The sequence below is a fragment of the Canis lupus genome, chromosome 38, assembly GCF_003254725.2.
Source record: "Canis lupus dingo isolate Sandy chromosome 38, ASM325472v2, whole genome shotgun sequence".
In the NCBI taxonomy this organism is placed as follows: Eukaryota; Metazoa; Chordata; class Mammalia; order Carnivora; family Canidae; genus Canis; species Canis lupus.
The window spans coordinates 17,566,130-17,581,530 of record NC_064280.1 but is presented as its reverse complement, the minus strand read 5'-3'; the positions used below and the strand labels follow the sequence as shown (position 1 = coordinate 17,581,530).

General features: G+C 40.4%; 1 protein-coding gene across 7 annotated transcripts in view; it reads right to left on the bottom strand.

The window, feature by feature from the left end:
* Positions 1 to 15,168, bottom strand: part of FAM177B (family with sequence similarity 177 member B) — a 69,989-nt gene extending 54,821 nt beyond the window's left edge. For 2 of the 7 annotated variants that reach the window (XR_007409146.1, XR_007409147.1), the window contains exons 1-5: positions 14,892 to 15,164; positions 9,437 to 9,771; positions 9,055 to 9,121; positions 6,725 to 6,822; positions 5,855 to 6,428 (exon numbers count right to left, since the gene is read on the bottom strand). Coding sequence is in view for 2 of the 7 variants with exons in the window: in XM_025420929.3 (XP_025276714.3) it covers positions 6,246 to 6,428; positions 6,725 to 6,822; positions 9,055 to 9,121; positions 9,437 to 9,607 (519 nt within the window). In the remaining 5 variants the exon portion in view is untranslated. Of the gene's footprint in view, positions 1 to 2,534; positions 6,429 to 6,724; positions 6,823 to 9,054; positions 9,122 to 9,436; positions 9,772 to 14,891 lie in introns of those variants that run through there. The other 5 variants (XR_007409145.1, XR_004812755.2, XR_007409144.1 and 2 more) reach the window with 5 other exon arrangements.
* Between the last annotated feature and the right edge of the window lie 233 nt (positions 15,169 to 15,401).

The window sequence follows — 15,401 nt, the reverse complement described above, 5'->3', positions numbered from 1 at the left end:
GGTGCTTAACAGCTGAGCCACCCAAGCATCCCTTAGCAGCACTTTTAAAAGGGCATTGACTTTCACACCTTTGTAGCCTCAGTACTATATTATTTTGTAGAGGCATCCCAGGAGAAGATCCAGGTGGTTAGCCCAGCCATGGCATCAGAGGCTTGGAGGGCCTGGCTGCCCAGGGTCTGCTGAAGGGGTGTGTGCTGTGTATGTGCAAGCTAGATGCTAGGCAGTGGTTACCAGAGATTTGGAATGGTTCAGCATTTGTCCTAAGCAGCAGGATCAATGGCTCAGGCTCTTGGGAGACCCAAAACATCTAAATAATTCCAAGCCTTAACCTAACTAATGGTGCCTATTTCCCTTGAAGGCATATCTGAGGGGAACTTGCCAGGTTCTGAGGTTGAAAGTCTTGCCAGGGCTGAGTTTGGGGTTACCTTCCATTAGAGAGACACCTGGGAGCCCTGACTGCCCAAAAGGCCTGTACTCCTGGCGTCCTGGTTCAGGATGGGGAGCTGTGCATGTAGGTCTTGGCAGTTGTCTGAGCAAGGGGGTAGGCCAGCCAGTCTGTGACCCGGTAGCTACCAGGACCTAGTTCAGAGGAGTAGAGACACTGTGGTTGGCTCTCAGGAAAATTGAGGCCTATTAGATTTCCGCTGTTCCTCACCAGCTGTTTGTTGGAGACTTCAGGGTTTACCAAATGGACCTGTCCATAGGCTACACGAATGTACTCACAATGTAGCAGCTGGTTCTCCCCAGAGTAAGTGATTTAAGGAGACCAAAACAGTAGCCATTGTCTCTCTTATCTCAGAAGTATCACACCATGGCTTCTGACATATTCTATTGGTCACATAGATGTCCCTTGTTCAATGTGGGAAAGGCTACATAGGATGTGAGGGCCAGAAGATGAAGGTTATTGGGACCATTTGCGAGTCTGGCCCACAAAGCCTGGGTGTCCTGATAATTTAGCTATCTGGAGCTTAAGGCCAAGAGGAACGTCAAGATTTTTGTCTCTTTGGTTGATAGCACCTGAAACAGTAACTGGTATGTGGAAAATGCACAATTAATATTAAAAGAAGGAATTAACATTAAAGAAAATGTGTACTTCTCTCGCAGCCATAGCCTGATAAGATCTGGGTATTGGTTTCCATTTGTTTTCTTTAGGATATTTAGCTCAAGATTTGATTGATTTGCATATGGTCACTGACCTTAAGGGTAGGCCACCTCCATTCTTTCAGGGGAGAAGAAAAACAGATTGAGAGTATAGTATTTGCTAGGTAAAATTCACTCCTGCTAATATCATCACACTTTGGTTTGCCTTGTTCTCTAGAATCAACACTGAGTAGATATATTCCAGGGTACAGTTAATTTTTAAGAAAAGTAGAAAAATAAAAAAGCATCCATCATACGGTCTGTTTTGAAGCAACTTAGCAAATAAAGCAGGGACAGAGTTTTAGTGTGATCTGACACCTGAGGCACAAATAACCAATGCTTAACTGGTAGGCTTAGCCACTTTTTCCTGCTACATCAAAACCTCAGATTTACTTTATCTTGAAATCAGACTAACAGGGCCTGTCAGATAAAGAACTAAGATTGACTCCTTAATGGGGATAAACCACTCAGATTCCTTCAACCCACAATTGTCATCAGTATTAATAATTACAACTGATATTAAGGTTCAAGTACCTAATTAGAACCATATGCCTTTCCTCAGTTTTCACATTTTATCCTTAGAATGGTCGTGGGGTGTGTCTGCCTACTTCACCTTAATCTTCCTCTCTTGAGAATCTTGCTCACTCAGAAGTAGATCCTATATTCATGTTGTTGCTACATGACTCCACTTCCCTGGTCACAACTGATCAGATGAGGGATGGTCACCTGAGCCAAAAGGCCTGATCAGATTCTATGTCCTGTATGCTTGGAATTGGAACAGAGGGGCAGTGACTTAAACAGGTGAGTTATAAAATGTTATGGATTTGACACCAAAAGCAAAAACAACAAAAGCAAATGCAAACAAGTGGGACTACTTAAACCTGAAAAGCTTCTACCCAACAAAGGAAACTATCAACAAAATGAAAAGACAACCCCGTGAATGGGAGAAAATATTTGCAAATAGTGTATCTTATAAGGAGTTAATGTCCAAGATATATAAAGAATTCCTACAACTCAATAGCCCTCCCAAAAAATCAAATTTTAAAAAGTGGAAAGAGCATCTGAATAGATATTTTTCCAAAGAAGACAAACAGATGGCCGACAGATATATGAAAAACCGCATAATATCGCTAATCATCAGGGAAATGAAAATTGAAACCACAATGGGGTATTACCTCACTCCTGTTAGAGTGTCTAGTATCAGACAAGAAAGAGCAAGAGTTGGAGGGGATGTGGAGAAAAAGAAACATTTGTGCATTCTTGGTGGCAATGTACGTTGGTGCAGCTACTATGGAAAACAGTATGGAGGTTCCTCAAAAATTGAAAAGTAGAACCACTACATGATTCAGCAATTCCATTTCTGGGCATTTATCCAAAGAAGATGAAGACACTAATCAAAAACATATACGCACCATGTTTATTGCAGCACTATTTACAATAGCCAAAACATGGAAGTACCCTCGATGCATGAATGGATAAAGGAAACAGGGTACACACAGAGACACACACATACACATATATATTTGCACAGTGAAATATTTTGTAGCCATGAAAAAAAGGAAATTTTGTTATTTGTAACAATATGGATGGACCTTGAGGGCATTTTTATGCTAAGCGAAATATGTCAGATGAAGAAAGACAAGTACCACATGATCCCACTTACATGTGAAATCTAAAAACTGACCAATAAAAACACACAGCAACAACAAAAATCCAAACTCGTAGGTAGAGTGAACAGATTGGTGTTTGCCAGAGGTGGAGGATGATGAGGGGGTGAAATGAGTGAAGGTGGTCAAAAGGTACCGACTTCCAGTTATAAAATAAATAAATCATGATGATGTAATGATGCAGCATGATAACTATGGTTAATAACGTTGTATATTTGAAAGTTGCTAAAAGAGTAGATCTTAAAAGTTCTCATCCCAAGAAAAAATTTTTCTGTGTGGTGGATGTTAGTTAACTAGACTAATTGTAGTGATCATTTTATAATACAAGCAAATATTAATCATTAGGTTGTACACCTAAGACTAATACAATATTATAGATAAGTTATATCTCAATAAAGATTACAAAATAAAAGAGCTAGGGCACCTCAGGAGCTTATTCTATTGGGTGTCCAACTCTTGGTTTCAGCTCAGGTGGTGATCTCAGAGTCATGGGATTAGGCCCCTCGTTGGGCTCTGTGCTAAGCACAGTCTGCTGGAGATTATCTCCCTCTCCCTCTGCTCCTCCCACTGCTTTCATGTTCTCTCTCTCTCTTTCTCTCTCTCTCTCTGCAATAAATAAATAAAATCTTTAAAAAAAATAAAAAATAGGGCAGCCCCGGTGGCTCAGCGGTTTAGCGCCGCCTGCAGCTCAGGGCGTGATCCTGGGGACCCGGGATCGAGTCCCACGTCGGGCTCCCTGCATGGAGCCTGCTTCTCCCTCTGCCTGTGTCTCTGCCTCTCTCTCTCTCTCCTCTCTGTGTATTCTCATGAATAAATAAATAAAATCTTTTAAACAAAATAAAATTTAAAAAATTAAAAAAAAATAAAAGACGGGATCCCTGGGTGGCACAGCGGTTTGGCTCCTGCCTTTGGCCCAGGGCGCGATCCTGGAGACCCGGGATCGAATCCCATGTCGGGCTCCCGGTGCATGGAGCCTGCTTCTCTCTCTCTCTCTCTCTGTGTGACTATCATAAATAAAAAAATTAAAGATTAACTGTAAAAGATAAATAAATAAAAAAATAAAAGAGCTATGGAGTGATCTTTCTTCCTCACAGGAAAGAAAGATGAGAAATGGAGAGAGTGTTGCTCATGTATGTGTTTATTAGATTTGTTCTAGATGTACTGAAATTTATGCGCCCTTGGGGTGCATAAGATACCTCAATACCCCTCCAAAAAATTCTTTTTTTGTTGCATAAGCTAGTCCAAATTGAATTTGCTGCCTGTATCAAATCTGCTTTATACATCAGAACATTGTGAAGTTGAGTCACTTGCACAGGGCCATCGGGTTACAAAGGGGCGACAGAGCTGAGATGAAATCAATACCATATCGATGCTTGAGTCTGTCATTTATCCCGTACTGCTGCTGGAAGAAAGTGTTTCCCCTTCTCAGCTGTCTTAGGAGGCTCACACCCCTTGAAGTTAATTGTGTCCATGTGATTTGCTGTGGTGGAAGAAACATAATCAAAAGTGACATGTTTTATTCTTAGTGGAGACACTGATTGCGAGTGCTTAACTGCCCACTCCACTTCTGCTTCAGCAGCCCTGAATGCATCACAGTCTGGAGGAATCGTAGGATCAGAGATGCAGGTACCACTGCGCCAACACTCTGGGAAGCCACCTGAACTGACAGTGGACTTCTCACGAGAAGGAAACAAAGTGTTGTTGTTTCAAACCACTGAGGTCTTAGAGTTGTCCTATTATGCCACAAAACCTGTCTTATTCTCATATATTCAACCAACAATGCCTTATTCTCCAGGCCTTCTTCTAGATTTTATATCAGATCAATTCCAAGTTCCCCTTCTCTTAGAGCTATTATTTCAGCTGCATATTCCTACATAGCAAACCACTCCAAAACAATAATGATTTATTATTTCTCGTGATTCTGTGGGTTGACTGGACTCAGCTGCAGGGTTCATCTGCTCCACGTAGGATAAAGAGGTCCTTTATGTGGCTGCATTTGGTGAGGAGCTTGGCTGGGACTGGAATGCACGAGAGTCTTTCATCCTTGGGAATTTCTTTCCATGTGGCCTTTCATTATTGAGAAGTCAAGCCCATTACAAGGTGGAGTTCTTTTTCTTTTTAATATTTTATTTATTTATCTGAGAGAGAAAGAGAGACAGAGCACAAGCAGGGACGAGGGCAGAGGGGGAAGCAGACTCCCCGCTGAGCAGGGAGCCCAATGTGAGACTCCATCCCAGGACATTAGGATCATAACCTGAGCAGAAGGCAGATGCCTAACTGACTGAGCCACCCAGGTGCCCACAAGGTGAAGTTTCTAAGATGACAGGTTTCCATCTGCAGGTGCTCATCAAGCCTCCACTTGCATCACCTTTGCTACTGTCTCATTGGCTGAAACAAGTCATGGGGCCAAGCCCAGGGTCAATGTAAATGGGGCCGTACCATGGCATGAATTCCAGAAGGCATAGTTTTTTGGAGACTTTCAAGGTAACAGTCTATAACAGCCATTAAGGAAGCGTTAACATTGAATATTTACAGTTTTAAAAGTGTTTTCACATTTATATCATTTTGTTTAACAATAACCCTTGAAAAAAAAAAAAAAAAAAAAAAAAAAAAAAAAAAAACAATAACCCTTGAGGAATAAATATATGCCACCCCTATTTTACAAAGAAGGGGACTAAGGCTCACACAACTAGTGAGATAAAATCACACAACTAGTATAAGATAAAATTGAGACTTGACCTCAGGTCTTATTACTGCAAATCCTGTGTTTTTCTATTATATCCCAGCGACCTCTGGCCAGCACAATTTGTGATATCTAGCTATGATTTCCATGTGTGATCTTCCCAGGTTTTAAAATTTTGCTGACAAATAAATAAAATCATCTGTTTTTTCAAATACTTTTTCTAGAGCCTAGATTTTTTTTTTAATTGTGTGTGGGGAAAATGCACCCAATCCTCAAAGACTTTGATGTACAAAGTTACTAGCAATGTTTGCTTATTGTAAAGCAAGCCCCAACTAAGCCAGGGTGGCTTTGGGGAAGCACACACCTTACATCAAACGCTGAAAGGAGACTTATTTAGTCTTCACAATGCCCGAAGTATCTTCGGGAAGAGAGCTTCTTTTCTGTACCCTAGCCCCATGATGAAGAGTTTCAGTCCAAAACTGCCAGATCCAAATTCCGTAGGGCATTTGCATTTCTGTGCAAACATCAATAATAAGAGTTCATAACTGACTAGCAAGACTTGCATCACTGCTGGGCGGAAGGGGGGGCGGGAGTTGACTTGGGGGGCTTATAAAATTGAGAACGCATCCATAATTCTCATTATTGCTTGCTGAATAAATCACAGATCAGCTCAGGAGCACTACCTGTGGTGCTTTGGTCATGGTCACCAATAGCAGTGGAACAGACATCCACAGGAACTATAGTCCTGCTGGCCATTATGAGCTGAAATCTGCTGCCAGGCCCTCCCTGGAGGAGGCGCTCCACTGAGGAACACCCTCTATGATGTCCTGTTGTCTAGTTCCATACTCTTGGCCCCTAGCTTCCAGATGACACCTTTCATTAGGAATCTTGGCTGGCTGGGCCTTTGATCCATCCCCTTCACTTTCCTTGTCACTTTCCTGGTATGGAGAGAAATATAGCAAAGTTTAATTGTAAACTAAATACCTCTGAACTCCTCTTGCAGAGTCACCCCTGTGAGAAGCTTCTTTATCTAGGCAATCTCAGGCTTCATGTTCAACCAACTTCTATACCCCATCTGATGACATTCTGACTTTACACAGAAAAGGCAAATCAGAAGTGTCCTGGGGTGAAATTGTACATGATTACCCGGTGGGAAAATAACTTCTATTGAAGTGGAAGCAACCAATCTTCCCACATCAGGGGTCTTGGTATCCTCCATCAGGATGTCACATACCTTACTTTGTGTCCTATAGTATTCGTTTAACACATACTGATATTTGGGTTGATTAAGGCCAAAGAAGGTAGCAAATCTTCCACCGAGGAATTCACATGCTAAAGGAAAGAACAAGCACTTTTGGTAAGCTGAAGTAAAAAGTAAACCTTAGTGTCAGTTGAGGGGACAAGAGTTTAAACATGCCTGCAGGTGACCCATTACTACACTTACCTTCAAGGCTGACAAAATATTGCAATTGCTCCAAACTCTCAAAAAGTTCTAGGACTCAAAAGGAATTGTTAAATCTTCTATCTTCACATGGGATTACTTCTAAACTGTCCCTTCCATATTGGTTATGTCAGGAGAGATTTTCAAAATACTTACTACCAGGTACAGCATTGGTCCTGGGCAATCAGAATAGATGCTTTGGTTGTAAAAGTTAGGGATAAAGGTTTAGCATTAATAGTGGTTTCCTGAAGTATCTCCTAGAAATGTTATCCTTTAAAACTATAGGATATCTGACACTCCACCCCCATCCCATAACACGATTTTCTGATCCCCATGACCGCTTGTTCCTCTTGGTGTATTACTCATATAGCACATCAGAATGGTGCTCCCCATTTTTAATGGGTTTATCTTTTCAAAAATATCTAGCTCTTTAATCTGCTCATTTGCCACCATGCCTGGTAAATGGATATAAGAGAAGTTTCTAAAATATTAGAATAAATCTTAGGAAGTTTTCTTGTTCATGACCGACTAGAATTTTAAATTGGAAACATTAATTACAGCTTCATCTGGGGGTTAGCTCTCTCCAAAGTTTCTGTGTGGAGACCAGGGTGCTGAGTGCTGGCATATTTATGCTTCCACTAATAGCTGGAAGCCCCCACGCAGATGCACTTGAATGCTACAGTTCTGCTTGGAACCTGGAAGGCAGCTTGATTCCCCTTGCATCCTGACTTTGCCATTTTAAGTCAAAGCCCAACATGGAAATCACTGCAGTACCTGTTCTTCTCATTCTCATATTAACTGCATTGGGTTTTGCTACTTTCACCTGACCTAATCTCCTAAGGCTTTCTACCTCCAAAACATTTCACCTCTTTAATTAGTCTTGACCAAAATAAAGCACAGAGCTCTCTGGCAGATGTATTTTTTCTGTCAGTGTGTTATGGTTGAGGTAAGATTGGTATCTCACTGGATTCCCAAAGTAACTTCCAAATTCCTAACCCTCTTTCCTAAAGTGAAAGCACTTGCTCTTTTAAGGCTCCTACCATCTGACTAAATCACCCCATCATCACTTTTTTACTGTAATTTAAAGGCCTTCCTCCTCTCCTCCACCCCCAGTGACTTTTACAATCAGTCCCCAAGCTGACCTTAGCCATACTTTCATAGCACTCTGAAGGTATTGCCTCCATATGTCAGCATTATTGAGTCACCCCATCAGTAGTCCCTATGCTCCTTCTACCCTGGCAGTTGTGGCAACAAATTGTAATTATAGGCATGCTTCCTAGCCTATAATATCCATTGAATATTGAGTCCCTTGAAAGCAAAGACTGTCATTTGTCTTTGTGTCCCAGGGACCAACATGGTGCCAAACACACATTGACACTCAATAAATGTTTACTTAATGAATGAATGAAGATCAATTCCTCAGAGCTAGAGCTATACTTCATAATTTCTTAAATTTTTAAAGTCATTTCCTCCCTGTTGTACATATAATCATGCAAGTTAGAAGAGAATCAGTAATTAGATGCCGCCAATCATGTTTTAAAGAAAATTGGTGTACATCGAGCAAAATAAAATTTAGTATTTCATGTGTTATAAATAGCCAGCCACTTAGGCCATTCGCTATGTCCCTGGGAAGCATCAATAAAGTTGTTGTTCATAATAGAGTGATTATGATGAAGGGACTTGGAACTGTGTCACACAACAACAGTTAAAGAAAAAACTTGGAAGTTTATTCAGGTGAAGAGTCAAGGGGGGATGGTGAGAGGCTATTATCTTCAAATATTTGAAACTCTGTCCTATGAAAGGGGAAATCTAGACTTGTTTTATATGGTCTTAAGAAAGACAACTAAGATCAATAGGAACAACTTTAAAAGAAGACAAAATGTAAGGTAGTGTTTACTAAAAAGAGTCAGAAAGAGCTGGAAAGGTCTGCCTGAAGGTATGAGGTTCTATGCCTTTGGGAATCTTCAAGCATAGATTAAGAAGGGACCAGGTCATCCCCTTTCTCCAAGATGCTGTGGAGTAGATTAAACTATTGGAAGCCCCAACTAACTCTGAGGGTCTGTAAGTCTATCTTTGAGTATTTTGGACAAAATAAATAAGTAAATAACCTTGGCAGTACTTACTAGAAAATGAGGTGCTTGCTATTTGCTCTGCCCAAAACCATAGGTAGGGCCCCCATGAAAGTGTAGACTGGAAAAAAAAAAAGAGAAAAAGAGAGAGAAATCAAGTTAGACTAGTTGATAACAAGAGTGGTGATACAGAGTGTTTCATGTAGAGGTCTTAAAATGCTTTATATTTATATATTTATATTTATATTCCATTTTCTTTCTCAAAGAGGAGAAATGTAAGGTTATAAAAATTATCAGTTTACTATAAATGGATCTAGAAAACAACCCAATGGGATCAAAGAATTGGCTTAAAATTTTATTTTCTACAAACCTTGCCTGTCTTAACCACTCATTCATTCAGCCCCCATGTTCACTAGTATCAATACCCTATGCTTACAGGATCAAGTGTTGACTTTGTTTCCTGTTCCTCTTTCTCTTCATCTTCCTCCTCTGTGCTATATTCTTCCATGACATCTCCATCAACGAAATGGATAATTCTTTTGGGAGTAGTTCTTTTGGAAGATCCACTCTTCTCTAATTCTGACTTCTGGAAATTGTCTTTTTCCATAAGGAAATAAGACACGTAGTGAATTGGAAACAGGGTACCTTAGGAGAAGTTTATAAAGCTGAGAGGTATCTAGTTATTTTCAATGGATGGTAAAGCTAGACAATTCAGATGTAATCATAGCATGACCTCATCAGTTCTTCAAATCCAACAAGGACTGTTCATTTCTGCACCAAAATGAAAAAAAAAATCAATTAGTAGTGAAAATGTGAACCTCGAATCTCCAAACAAAAATTTCAACACGGTTCCCTTACCCCTTATTAATGATAAAACCAACAAACTCTATTAGGAAGAGGCCATTAACCTGTGGAAATTTCCCAATTATTTCAATAAACAGTGAGGGGCAATATATGCAGTGACTAAGAGTGCAGGCTTTACACAGAGAAGAAAAAAATTGTCAATATACCTAGTAAAGGACTTATTTTCAGAATATGTAAAGAACTATTACAATTCAATAAGTAAAAGACAACTCAATTGAAATGTGAGCAAAGAATTTGAGTAGACACTTTATCAAAAATTTACAGGTGCCAACTAAACTTAGGAAAAGATGCTTAATATCATTAATCATGCAAATTGAAATAATAATGAGATATAACATACTCCCTAGGAGGCTAAAATTAAAAGTACTAATAATACCAAGTGTTGAGGAATAAGTGGATCAATTAGAACTCTCATAAGTTGGTAGTGGGGATGCAAAATGGTACACAGCCACTTTGGAAAACAGTGTGGCAGTTTCTTAAAAGTTAAACATATTCCTACCATATAATTTTGTGATTCCGTGCTCTTCTGGTTCTGGGACCCAACTCCAAGCTGTGGGGGGATTTCCCCTATCAACAAGCAATTCTTAAAGTGTCAGGACACCAACTGGATGTCTTAAAAATCAGCTCAATTCTGGCACTACCCACCCACAGGTTGCATCATATCCCACAGGACTGTCCCTCTTCCCCTAACTCAGAGGCCAATCACAAGCCCAGGTTGTTATTTGTATTTCTGACCTACTGTCTATAAATCAGAGGTTCCCACATTCTCCTCCTTGAGTTAGATTAACTTGCTAGAGCAGTTCACAGAACTCAGGAAACCCATTTGCTCTAGATTACCAGTTTATTATAAAGGATATAATTTAGGAGGAGCCAGATAGAAGAAGTACACAGGGCAAGGTATGGGGAAAGGGTACAGAGCTTCCTGCCTTTCTTGAGCACAACACTCTCAACGAAGCTCCACATGTTCACCAACCTGGAAGCTCTCCCACCCTGTTACTTATTGGGGTTTTTTGTTTATTTGTTTTGGTTTTATTTATTTATTTATTTATTTATTTATTTATTTAGGTTTTTATGGAGGCTTCATTACTTAGGTATGATTGACTAAATCATTGGCCACTGAGCACTGACAATAAATTCAGCCTCAGCCAACTGAAAGTCCCAACCTTCTAATCACGTGTTGGTTCCCCCCTGGCAACCAGCCCTGGTCAAAAAGTCCTCATTAAAGTATCAAGAGACATTTTGTCTCTCTCCACACTTAGGAAATTTCAAGGGTTTTAGAAGCCTTGTGTTAGAAGTGGGAAGACCACAATACATATTTATTATAAATCACAATATCACACATAACTTGATATTTACCTAAAAGAAATGAAAACGTATATCCCCCTGAAGATTTGTATGTGAATATTGACAGCAGCCTTATTTGTAAAAACTGAAAACAATCCAAATGTCCATCAATGAATAAACAAAACGTGATCCATCTGTTCAATGGAATACTACTCCGTGATTAAAAGTATTGGATACTAATTTTGCAACACTGTGAATGAATCCCAAAAGCATTATGCTAAGGGAAAGAAGCTAGACGTGCTGTGTATTAAATGATTACATTTAAATAGCATTTTAGAAAAGGCAAAATTATGGTTGTAGAAAAGAGATGAGTGGTTTGGTAGGGAAGAGAAGATGAGGGAAGAGACCATTACAAAGGGACAAAAGGGAAATTTTGGGGTGATAGAAATGTGTTAACAGATGTTATGATTGTAGCAGTGGTTATTCAACTATCTACATTTGTCAAATCAAATTCCACACTCAATAGTGGTTCATATCTCAATAAAGCTGACAAGTTTTGGAGCTGGACTGCCTACACTTAATATCCTATTACTTATTATCTCTGTGCTTTGGTTTCCTTATCTATAAAATAAGGATAATACAGATTGAGTGTGTGTTTGAATATAGTACCAACCTTATAAAATGAGAATTCGATGAATAAAGACACACCATGGAATTAGAAGAATTCTTAGCAAATAGCAAGTGTCTAGTAAAGCTAGCTATTTTTAAGTACCTATCACATAATAGTGTATATGTTAGGCACTATTTTAATGTGGTAAGCACACTATTGTCTTAATTAGTACTTAATATATTTTAAGATGATATCAGCAAATATGGTAGACTGAGCCAATGTGAAAGACTTCATCTTGTTCCAAATACACAAAATTACGCAAACAAAAATATAAAATCAAGCAGTGCTAAGGCAATAAGAGAGACTGGAAAGAAAGAAGCCTAGGTGTCAGCAAAAGAAGGGAAACTCAAAATCCTAAGGGTGAGCTAAAGCCAACGTGATTCCTGAGGGTTTCTGAGCTATGTATAGTCATGGGGGCTAAAGTTTTATATATTTTTTAAAGATTTTTTTTTATGATAGTCACATAGAGAGAGAGAGAGAGGAAGAGACATAGGCAGAGGGAGAAGCAGGCTCCATGCACCGGGAGCCCGACGTGGGATTCGATCCCGAGTCTCCAGGATCGCGCCCTGGGCCAAAGGCAGGCGCCAAACCGCTGCGCCACCCAGGGATCCCCTTTTTAAAGATTTTATTTGTTTATTCATGAGAGACACACAGAGAGAGGCAGAAACACAGGCAGAGGGAGAAGTAGGCTCCCCACAGGGAGCCTGATGCAGGACTTGATTCCTGACTCGGTATCACAACCTGAGCCAAAGGCAGATGCTTAACTGCTGAGCCACCCAGGCATCCCAAGGGAGCGGGGTGGTGGTGGTGGGGGGGGGGGCTGGAGCTTTCATATGTGTGCAGAGAGTTAGGAGAGCCCAAATCACAGATCCTGTGAATGTGAGGAGCCAACGTGAAACACCTGCATAAAGCTAAGATAATAAAGTACAATTTGATCTATAAAATATGGGCTAGGGGCACCTAGGTGGCTCAGTGGTTTGGCGCCTGCCTTCGGCTCAGGGCATGATCCTGGGGTCCCGGGATGAGTCCCACATCGGGCTCCCTGCATGGAGCCTACTTCTCCTTCTGCCTGTATCTCTGCCTTTCTCTCTCTCTTTCATAAATAAATAAAATCTTTTAAAAATAAAATAAAATATGGACTAGAAAAACTGCCTATTGCTTTACAAAAGTGGCAAAGTAATTTGTCATCTTCTGGCAACATGGGTAGAATGAGTCCTGTAAAAAATATTGGAAGACCAGGCCAATACCAAATGCTGGCTGTAGCCAAATTCATAGTCCACCTGTGCTATGAGGACCCGAAGTGAGGCTGCAGGACCTAAAGGCAGCATAACCCACAGAACTTGTTGGAAACAAGCACAAAGTCACCCTGGAGGGCAACATCAGCCAGACAGGGTACACTGGATCACCACTAAAAACACTTGCTGAGGACGCATTATGAAAAACTTACAAATCACAGGAAGAAACCAACCATCTAGAGGAAGGGTAAGCGGACTGAAAAAGTTGGGAGAGTCCTCACCCAAGAGTTAGGAATAATAGAATGACACAAAGCTTGACAATGAATATGGCTCATATATTCAAAGAGATAAAGGAAGCAAAACATAATACCCAAGAGAAAAAGGTTGATTTGGAAAAGAACTGATCAGAAATTCTAGGAACGGAATATATAGTCAACCTGGGATGTAGACTGAACAGTGACAAAATCTCTCATAACCCAGCATAAAGAGGTATATATATTCCATTTACAGAAAGAAAAGTTTGGAGATGAAGACTGGGTGAGAAAGTTCAATACGACTTGATTGGGGAGTTCAGAAGTGGATAGAATAGGGGACATAATGTTTGAGGAGATAATGGCTATGAATTTTCAATATTTGAAGAAAGACATAAATCCTCAAATATAGAAAACATGAAGAAAACTACTAGGGGTAAATAATAATGAAATCAAACCTAGATCATGGGAATTACAGGAAAGCTTCAAGTTTACAATAGAGAAGGCAGATTGCTCACAAAGGAATGGCAACTAGACAGTGGCCAACCTCCCATCAGCAACAATTGAGACCAGAAATACACGTTTTATGTATATGTGAATGTTCATACACGTATGTGTTGTAAGGACCAAGGGCAGGCTGCCCCAAGATGGGCCACCATGGCATATTGATTATTTTGATTAAAAGTTACCGAAGAGCCAGCCTGTGCAAGAAGGACGCCCAGAGCCTCCTCTGTCCCCCAGCAAGCAGGAAATCTATGTGAAAGTTCCCCTCCCTGAACCAGGAGGCAGAGAGACCTCCCCATCACCAGAGGTGGAAAATGCAGAGCCAAGAAGTCTGTACAAACAACCTTTGTTCCTTTTACTGATTTATACTATCCCAGCCCAAATTCTGTTTAGAATTCCGTTCCTTACTAACTGAAGCTCCGCAAGTTTTGTTCGTCCGTTCAACTCTTCACAGATTTATTGTCTCTCTGTCTACAAAGTATAAAAACTGCCTACCTCGGTCATTTCCTTGGGTCTCAATTGCATTATTGGGTCTCTGTGTGCATGTAATAAACCTTTGGGTTTTTTTTTTTCACCTCCTGTTAATCTGTCTCATGTAAATTTAATTCTTAGTCCAATCAGAGGACCTTGGACATAGAAAAGAATTCTCTGTTCCCTTCAGTCTATGTGAATACATTGCCAGATCTTATTGGTACAATGCGGAGCTTATGTCCTTGTCAAAGGTGGTGAGAGTTGCACAAGGCCCGTCAAGGGTTAAATTTGTCATCTGCAGCGAGGTGACGGGATGGGGGAGGGCAGCACAGGGTCTTCTAAGGAGACTTGAGCAACACACAGGGTCTTCCCTGCCTGACTTAGTGACTGTATCACAAAAAAGCCTCAGCAAGTAATAGAAAAGTTGTTACCATTTAGTGTCTGATGCCAAAGAGCAGCAAAAAGCAACCATTGTAATTTGGTGTTTAAGACCAAATTGTCAGCACTGTGAGAGATAAAGCATAACCTACAACAATAATCAAAAGGAAATAAAAACATGTTTAAAAGCAACTTACCAAAAAAAAAAAAAAAAAAAAAAAGCAACTCACCTACCTTCATCCTTCTGCTTTTTGTTGTTGTTGTTGTTGCTTTTATTCGTTGTTTGGTTCTGAAAGTACTGGAAGTTTTTCAGTAGATGATAAATACATGAAACTTGGCCTGAGGCCACACCGAGCCCTCAAATAAGCTGACGTGGAAGTGTTCTAGTGTGTGTGTCTTACGGGGTGGGACATGTTTGAGTTGTGGGAAGGTCAGTTATACTGTGCATTCCACAAACCCGGTGGCGGTTAAAGTTGTCCAGATTAGAATCGTCTAAGGGTCTTTTAGGAAATTCTAAGGGCAGACCACTTACATCACAATCTCTATGGGTGGAATGTGAGCATCAGTTATGTTTGAAGCTGCCCAGGTGATCCCATGGGGCCGGCAGGTTTGGGGACCAGCGCCCCAAGGGAGTGGGAAGAGACTTAGTAATTTGGTGTACATGAAGCTAGTGCCAAGACATCTTGTGCATGTTTTTTCAAACCGGTTTTTTGCTTTTTACTTTCTGAGCCTTCCCCCCCAAAC